The sequence below is a fragment of the Podarcis bocagei genome (assembly GCF_964188305.1).
Source record: "Podarcis bocagei genome assembly, chromosome: 6".
NCBI lineage: Eukaryota > Metazoa > Chordata > Lepidosauria > Squamata > Lacertidae > Podarcis > Podarcis bocagei.
Genome location: NC_138130.1, coordinates 45,826,244 through 45,836,016, shown reverse-complemented (window position 1 = coordinate 45,836,016; position 9,773 = coordinate 45,826,244). Strand labels below are relative to the sequence as shown.

At 40.8% G+C, this 9,773-nt stretch overlaps 1 protein-coding gene across 1 annotated transcript; it reads left to right on the top strand.

Moving 5' to 3' along the window:
- The first annotated feature begins 335 nt into the window (after window positions 1-335).
- TASL (TLR adaptor interacting with endolysosomal SLC15A4) lies at window positions 336-3,290 on the top strand. The gene is made up of 2 exons (XM_081197821.1): window positions 336-518; window positions 2,391-3,290. The coding sequence occupies exon 2, from the start codon at window positions 2,400-2,402 to the stop codon at window positions 3,270-3,272; it is 873 nt and encodes a 290-aa protein (XP_081053947.1). The 5' UTR covers window positions 336-518; window positions 2,391-2,399; the 3' UTR covers window positions 3,273-3,290.
- Window positions 3,291-9,773: the final 6,483 nt, after the last annotated feature.

Below are 9,773 nucleotides of genomic sequence, written 5' to 3'. Positions count from 1 at the left end.
GAATATAAATTATATATTAAAATATTTCTTTATGTCTGCATGCAATGCTACCCAACAGGCTTTACTTTATGATGAACAGCCTGTAAATAAAAATGTTTCTAGTTCTCAGTGACAGGAGTCTGGAAATATTGGCTGATAGGTGAACACAGATTAGGCAGCAACAAACTATTTTAACAACAGACAGTTTCACAAAAAGGCTTTGTGTGGGAACAAAAAGAGGAAGAAAGAATTAAAAGTTGTTTGACAGCAGATGGTTATTTATAAAGCTCTTCCTATGCCCTGCACAGAGACTTCCGTTTAAGAACCTATTGTGACTTGAGACCCGGGGGGCGGTATGTGTGGAAACCACTTGCCACCTACAAGGCTGTAAATGAAACTCTTACCCATGAGCTACAGTAACGGAAAATAAGTGTTACATAAGAAGCTTTTAAGGCAACCAAATGCCTGTGCAACATTTCTGCACAACATTGCAAGCTGCTGCACAGTCCTTGTCTTAAGGAGAAGCTTAGTTCTTCAAGGTAAGTGAGAACTAGACTATACCATATACAGATTGTTTTTTCTTGTGTGTGCATTGGGTTATCTGCTGTGTGTCTCCAATGTACACGCTTTATGATGCTGCCTGTATCATTTCAATGAGGTGCAATCTAGAATTGTAAGGATTTAGACCTACAGTCTAAACTGCAAATGAAACCAGTTTAACTGAAGAACTTGGGTGGAAATTAAATGCGTCTTATCTTATTGCGTGAAACTTACTCAATGGGTTAAGGCCTTCAATGGTTCTCAGAATGCTGATTACTTTACTGAAGTATGGCATCTATTTATAACCTCCTCAAATGAAAACAATGTCATCTTGGACCCACTGCATACACTTGGTTGGTTATGGAGCAATGCGCTTCATGGTTGAAGCCGTCTTGTCCTAATTGAACGGGGAGGGGGTAATTTGTTATTGTTGAATGGGTTTAATTTTGTAGCGTGCATTTACAAAAACGACAGATATTTTTGTGTCAAAAATATAACTGAATTTGAACTTAAACCATATACTAAGAGAAGGAAAGATCAAGGAACTATAATACGCTGCCTTCATAGATATTGTAATTGACCAAATCCACCCTTAATTTCATATAGAGGTAATAGGTCACATACACAGCAATAGCTGACTAACTCTGACTGTGCAGTAAGACATGCACCAAGATTTATGTTCTCCAAGATTTTCCTATAGTGCCTAAAAGCAGAGTAATAGTAGGTGGACAATACTATTGCATTTCTTGTCAGCTCCACACAAGCTGTGCAGACGATGTTTTTGAATGTCCTTTCCTCTGCGCACTCTTCCTATGCAGAGATCCATTATCTCTAGGAAGTGTAGCTGTAGGCAATGGGTGTGAATAGTTGGGCAACATCCCTCTAACTGTAAAAAAGGGGGGATGTTATAAAGAAATAGTTTAAGAACCTGAAACCCCAGAATAAAAAGAACAGAACTTCTCTGCTGTTATTCAGAAAGTTGCCAGGAACATTTCGTAATTCTCCTCTACCTCGCCCCCGCCACCAAAAAAACCCCATTGCTGTTTGGTTCTGTGCCTTTCTTAAATAGAATAAATAACCTCTGTTCTGTTTCCCTGAAATCACTGCCATTTTCTCTCTTAACTAACAGCCTTCCAGTTTATACTTGAAGCATAATGTTCAACTGTTTCCTAAGCCCTGTAAACATCTGTAGGATGAAAGAGAACAAACAATCCATTATGTATTCTCTGATGTCAAACTTTGTGGCACTTCTTGTTTCTTGCCATTTGTATGTTAACATAAGCTGTGATTAGAATGTGAAAGAAAAGTAAGTTTGTGGCTAGATCATCTAAGATAATATACAGCCTACTTGCCTCTGACATTACTTTCCTCGGCTTTTTCTACTTTCCTTTTTTCTAGATCCATAGAACCTTTCAGGGCAAGGGCTGTAGTTCAGTGATAGAGCACATGCTTTGTCATGCTAAACTTCCATGATTTTCCTTTTTAAGGGGGCTGCAAATGCTTCCCCCCTCCCCGAATCAAATGAGCACTAAACTTGTGCTCCATTACATTCCATTAGTTTTCAAAAAGTGGCTTTTATATATTGTGAAAGCTCAAATTTAATGTGTAAAATAACAAGGAAATGTCAGGAAATCAGAATCAGCTGCAGTGTGAATGCAGGCAAAGCTTCACAAACCCCATCCCACTATTGAATTAGCGTGCATTTAATGACCTAGAATTTATCGCAATCTGGCAGATGTTTCTTATCTCCCTAGTAGCTGGTGATGGTTTCAGTTGTACTTTACACACTTATGTCACTTGCTGTTTGCTCCTGTTATACCATTCCCTTACTTGCTACATTGTGCTTCATGCTAGCTCTTTCTCTTTTCCAGTTCTAGAGGATGTTGTCAGAAGGGTACCTCTGTATAATTCCTTATAATGATCTCATGAATTACAAGCTCGCTTGCAACCAAGGAGAAGAGACAGTACACGAGATGAGGCCTTTGAATGGCATCACCTATGAATCAACAGAGGAAACACAGGACAGAAATCTCTTTTGGAGATGTAAGTCTGTTGGCAAGTTCATCTTCTCTGTTTGTTCCAATGAAAACAGAAACAGTAGAAGGCAGATGGATACACAGACGCCAAATCCAGTATTGGAAAGGCAAATATCCCCAGCTGTGGAAATCTGTACAGGACCTGCTATCAACAGAGACACTTACCTAGTTCCACCTTCTTGTAAAAGCATTTGCAAGAATTACAATGACCTGCATATTGCTGGTGACCAGGTACTGCCTATGAGTTCAGTTAAAACAGATTTTACCTATGACAGTGGGATAGGTCCATTCCTGGAGTCATCAGAGATCCCACCACCAATGGAATCCATCTCAATGCCACCTGCTGAGGTCCCTCGCAAGCCAACCAATAGGTATTCTTCATGCTGGAGAGTGGCCAGCATCATGCAACACCAGCAACCCCTCTCAAATTCACTACTGAATAACTACTTGGAGGAGAAGGTGATGGAGCTGTACAAGCAGTATATCATGGATGGCATGGGTAGCAGTGCATCCCCTACTCAGATCTTGGCATCAGAATTCATAATGACCAATGTAGATCAAATCAGCATGAAGCTATCACAAGAAAGGAACATGAAGACCACCCAAGCCAAGGATATGGTCATTAACTGCCTATTGCGACTAGCCAGTGGGAAAATCTCCACTGAAATGAGCACTCCTAGTCTTCACATTTCCCAGTTTAGCACTGTGACTAAATAAATAAAGCCTGCACCTAGACATTTCTGAGTCACCTTTGTTAAAAGTCAGTTTCGTTTCGGTAAGGTGAAGTTCCTGGGATATGGTCAGAGCACGAAATACTAACTATTATACAGGCGAACTCCTGAAAGAAGGATTGGTTAGTAAACCATACAGAAACCTTAGATGCCTTTTTTTCAAATGTAAATGCTTCATGCTTCCTTCCAATAATCCTACTTCCACATTTTATTAACCCAAATGTGGTTGTTGTCCCATTGCATCACACTGTTTTGTATCCTAATGAGAAGGAACATTGGCCCTGTTGCCTTGGCAATGGGGACCATTTTGTGTCCACCTCCCTTCACCAAGCAGCAGCAGGTTGGAGGAATGGTGGCTTCAAACAGGCATGAAGAAGGGAGTTGTTTCCCCATTGGAAGATTTTGCAATTAAAACTCATGGGAATTCAGCACAGTACTAATTCTAAATATCCCTTTCAGTGTGTAATTATTTTCCTCCCTTCCCAATACCTTGAGCCTCCAAGTGCATTTCTACCCCCTTCTTGGTTTTAATGTATCTATGTGGTGTTTTTGTCTGTCTGCTTGGGTAGCTTTAAGTCACTTTGGTTTGCCCCGGGCAATATAAAATGACTAACAAATTTAATAAACCAACCAACAAACAAATAAAGAAACCATTGTGTAGATGACTGTGTGTCTGCCCAGGTGGTATAGACTGCATGACACCTTTATCCCAGTGCCTACTCTGTCCTTGCTTCTCCCATCACACCTTGAGAACTCCAGAAATTGCCAGAGGATCCTATAGAGCATCTGTGGATCCTGATTACTTGAACTCCTGATTCTGCCTGAGACAGCTTTTCCAAAAATGATGGCATTCACTTGCCCACTCTCTTGTTTACATTCCTGTTACTTGTATTCTCTCCCCCTGTTTCCCTGTGGAATTCCTGGTCCCTCATGTTCCTTAGCCACTCTTCCTTATTGCAACTAAAGCCAACACATGTCTAATTGAAATGACCACATATTGTCCCCTTGCCTCCCTACCTCTACCTCCTTTTCTCTTCCATTTTAGACCATAAGCTGTTCCCACCCCACTGTGTCATATCTGATGATGAGGACTGGTGGTAACTGGTTTGACTTGACTTGAAACTTTGCATTGCGCTGGGTATCAATTGTCATAGGTCTTTGCCAATTGAACAAAAAGAGAAACTTGATTGGTTTTCATTTTTTATTATGTCATCAACAAATAAACTCTTATTACTAGTGGTCCAGTGAATGGAATGAAAATGTGATTGCGGTGAAGATCAGTTAGTCATGACCAATAAAAATAAAGATGTTTCATTTCAATATTTTTCTCAGTGAGTTCAGACAGTTATTGGGCAGCCCTGCAACAATGGAAAGCCATACGACAAGGAAACGATACTATGGCCAAGTATGTTAAAAGCAGACCTCCCCCCCCCCCCAATTTTGCAGTGATACTTTCCATTTCCTGTAATTTACTTTTTTCTTCCCTACAGTTAGAAGTCTGTGCCATAACACTCAACCCACACTTATTCCTACTCTTACAGATCTAATGTGCAATTGCAGATTCTTTCTAAAGGGTTGCTATGGATCCAGCCATAATTCAGAAAGGGACCAAGGCTCTATTCTGAAGGTCTGGCAAATAGAACTGTCATATGTATGTATACCCTAACTTGGCACTGTATCCTCTGTTTTGTACTTTGCATTTATAACATAAAAATGAACACCTGCACACCCCACAGTTTCTGTCCCATTTATGGCAGGGCTGAGGATGCCGTTGTAGCCATTCAGCACCATGGAGCAGCAGGAGCCAGGGTTAGGATTGCCTCCTAAGCATATGAACATATTTGGTGGCAATTAATTTTGTCCTTAACCAGTTTTTGTTGTTTTCATTGAATTGAACAAATAACTGAAACGTAACAGAATGTGAATTCCAAAGACAGCACTTCAAAGCTGGGGAAAACCCAGCACCTCTGCTTTATAAACGATTTGCAGCAGTTACTAGTCAGGGTTACAAAGATCACAGCTTGCTCTCTGTTTCACTTTCACAACTTCAGAATTACCTTATTTCACTCTCTTTGCAAAGCTGCACTAGAAGTATACAAATGTGTGAAGAGCTTCATTGCCTTGTATAGGGGAAGGACTGAGTTATCCCTGTGATATATATTTTAAAATTCGTATTTACTGGGTAATAGAACATTTTCTTTTTAACTTGTTACTTAGACTGAGCTGGCAGGTTCCTGTGGGTAGAGAAGCTCTAATATACCCATTCGCTCCACTTTTTGTGGACTTTCTTTTTTTAAAAAAACATTTTTATTAAAGTTTCACAAATTTTAAACAGACACAAAAACACAAACAAACACAACACAAATAACAGGTATAGTTTCAAATCCTTATTTTCTTAACATCTTTCCCTGACTTCCCCACACCTCCCCTTCTTGTATTCCAATTCCAATAGTTAGCTCAGCAAGTTCTTGTCCCCAGCTATTACCTTATTATTATTATACTTAATTCATCTTAATTAACCAATTTTAACTTATAGGCCTCAGTTTAAACAACAATACTCATTCTTTACACCCTTTTCTAAGGTCGACCCAAGTTCCCTTCCACGAATTTCCCAATTTTTATATTAATTGCAAAACAAAATAACAAAAAAACAACAACACAACAACATATAATTATACACCCTTTGTATTCCAAAACTCTCACCCCCCCCTTTCCCGGTTTCGATCCCCAAAAAATGTCCATCAGTCCATCAACTCTCAGCCTGGAGATCTCACGTCCGAGGCCCTCAAATCTCTCTCAGTCCCTCTCTGCCGGTTTTTTTGGTAGTCCTTTATATCAGGTCTCGGAGAAGCTCTGTCCCGATAGGGTCTATGTTTCTTCCAACCAGACCTCCATGTTCAAAAGTGGAGCCCAAATCTTGTTTCTTGTTGCTTTTAAGTCCAGATATCTCAAATGTCCCAAAAGCTCCAACTTTCACCTTGATCAGATTTGTAATCCACAGGTCTTCAGATCTCCCCATAGGGAGATCCCTCCATTCTTCATTCTCTAATTCAAACCAAGCTCTCATCATCCAGATCTTGTTTTTCTTGGCATCTATCTTAACAGGCCTCTGGCTCTCCTTTGTCGTCTGCGGCATTTCAGCTCCTCCTTCCCACTCCTCTGAAACAGCACATATCTCTTCTTGTTCAGCTGCATAGGTTTCTTGAGTCACGTCCTTGACACATTCAGCAAGTTTGTTTACTTTTAAATTCAAAGTTGTAGCATTTGTAGCCAGGACTTCACTCTGACCTTGTAACTTTCCCAAGAGAAAAAACATTCTATCCAGCTCAGCTTGTATTTTTCCACCTGCAGCCATTGTAATGTCTCAGAACCCCCTCTAGAGGGATTCTAGTTACTTAATATTCCTTCCAACTCCAATCCAACGTTCAAGTTAATTTGTTTCTATTCTTCTTTACTTTCCACAGTTTAAAGTCAAATTATAACAAAAATAACCAGCAAAGATAACAAAAACCAAAAATTTTCCCTTTCCAACTTTGACAGCTAATTTGACAGCTGCCAAACTCTTTATATCTCCTCAGCAGGCTCTCTTGCGGATCACTCCCGGGTCCCGGGGGGTTGCACTTCAGCTCTTAAAATCAGTTCTTATCCTCCAGCAAAGTTACTTATATTGCAAAATCGTGGAATTAGTAGCTTTTATCCCGTAAGGTTCTCTCAACCTTAGTTGTCAATTCTTGCTTTAATTTATCTACAGGAGGGGGAGACGGACTTCCTTTTTGCACCTCCCCCGATCGTGCCAAATTCAAAGAAAAAGATTTTTAGTTCCAATTTCCGTACTACTCACGGGTTGTTACTTTTAAAGTCCAAATGTTCAAAGAAAGAAGTCAGCGCTCTCCGGCCATGGTTTGCGGCTTCGCTCCGTAGAAGAAGCGGTCTACTCTCAGCACCACGCCACTCTCCGTCCCCCGCTCCGAAGCCTTTAAAAAGGCTTCTTCGCGGGTCGGGGAGGGCGCAAATGGTGCCCGCCGAGTCACCAAGTCCACAGGCTTCAGCGCCTGTGGTTTCTGAGGGTCCCCGCGTCGCCGCCGCGGCAAGACCCGTCTTCCACAGAGCCGATTCCCTCCGGAGCTCGGAGGGAATCCGCCATTAACCTTTCGTGCTAACCCGGAAGTCCCCCACTTTTTGTGGACTTTCTGCATGTGCCTGTTTTGCAGCTGTTGTTTCCTTATCTGTCAATGGGAGTGGGAAGAGAAAACTCTTTGCTGTTGAAAGCAACTGTGCAGTTGTTCCCCTCTATAGATATGACACCCTTTGGAAGCAATGCAGATGAATAATGTTTGCATTCATATATCCTTGCATAGATCTCTCATATGCAAGGATAGTCCCCATTTAAGTGAAGAAAGTTGATCTATGTGTGCACCCCTTTGTGAAGGTGGATTAAAGCAAATGAAGCAGCTCATGTCATGGTTCCTTTATCGGATACTGCTCTTCTGTAAGACAAAAACAATAGGTGGCAATGCTCTTTTTCCATTTATGCAAGGATTTACACTTGCGCAGTGGAACTTTCCCCTCTCCGTTTGGGTTCCCAGATGAGAACCAGGATTTACAGATGTGGAGACACAAATGTTTAAAGGTGAGTGCACATGCATTAATTACTTCACTATTTTGTACATTTGCTGTGGAAAACACTGGCAGGTAACACCTGTTCCCCATAGCAATCACCATGTGCAATAGCTAATGTTGCTCTGTGTTACTCTGGGTTGTAGGCAACAATTTTCTAAGAGCAGACCCACTGAAATCAATGATCCTAAGTTAGTCATGTTCTTTTATTTCTATGGGTCTACTCTGAGTAAAAATTAGTTGACTACTGAGGTTGTAGAAATTTAAGTGGCAGGCCATGTGTGCATCTTTTGCACAAATATGTAGCAAAAATTTGCACCCTTAGTGTTTTTAATATGTGGGGAGTCGTATTTCAAATATTTGTAAGTGGTGTACTTCAAAGCTTGTTGTCGGGTGTGGTATACTTTAAAGCTTAAAAAAAAGAATTCTGAGCGCAGGAATCTGGGAAGTTAAGTGTGGTTTCATCTCACAGAAATTGAAACTTGTCAAACACTTCAGTTTTCCAAGTATCTACATTCTTGGCTTAGGTATGTGAAGAGCAGATGGTGTGTAGCTCATAGAAATAGCTTCATGCACACACTTTTGAAATAGCAAATAATGCTATATGGCCCCTATTCTGAAGTGCACACAGCTACCAGGGCAAAAAAATATTTCTACATTACAGATGTTCAGTGGTCTTAATTCAAGGAAATTCCAGATGGAACCCGGAACACACAGATTACTTATGAAGTGTTACTGAATCTTTGATAATCAATATATATTCTAGAAAACATGGTGAGATAAAAATGTGAAGTGATATAATCATATTCATGAAAACAAGTTGAAACCATGAATGTTTTGCATGCCTCTCTTTTTCAGTACATTATTTTTAAGGCAGGGCCAAATTATTTCCTAATGCTTTTATCTCTTGTCTCAAGTGTTTGTCTAACAGGCAATGAATGTGATGACAGCCTTTATTAAATACATTACAAGACTCATTACACCACTGATGCATGTAAAGGAACCTACAAGTGTTTAAAGACTAACAGAAATTGTTAGAAGATAAGACAGTTTTAGCTTCTGTTCCATTTACATTTCAATTGGCATGAGCTGTGGGGTTTTTTCATTGACCACGTGGCTGCATTCAAATCATAAAGATCAACTGCATACAAGAAAAGTCACTGATCTTTGTTCCATTTCGATGTATTCAGATAACCTCTGATCCTTGCTTTCTAGCTGTCTTTAAGATCAGGGACTACTGCAAAGCAGTCCTGCCAATTTCGGGTTTTAAAAAACAGAGTTGGCTCCAAGATTGAAGAAACCCTCAGTAAAGTGTCCTAAGTGCTCTTTCCTACACCAGTGGACCCACCTGGCCAAGGACTTACCTGGCTGTAGTGGAAGCTACCTGTTCCTATTTAAAATCTTCCACAATAGAACAGTGCTATGTCAAGTGCCCTGAAGCATTATGTAAAATTTAAAATGGCATGGCCATATCCTGTTGAGGCGGTCCGACCCAGGGCAGGCATCAGCACCAATGGGTCCTGCCTGAGTGCAGGAGCCAAAGCAGCTTCTCACAGGTGCCAGAGGCTGAGCCTGTTAAGAAACACACATTTGCAGTTCTATGCATGCTCAGTCCCACTGAATTCAGTGGTGATTTTTTTGCAAGGGACAGAACAATCCAAACCAGGTCTTTTTTTTGCATTGAGTGGAGGCATCCCTTTCTCCAGCTTTGCCAGCTATACAAGGCTTCTGCTGGCTGCTGAATGTGGGTAGGTCACTGATGAGATCAGCATCCATGGTAGCCAGTGAAAAGTCCCAAAACCGGGCAATGCAAGGTGGGGAGAGGATGAGTTGCACCCAGGATCCATTGGGTCCTAGACTGGTTTCACTG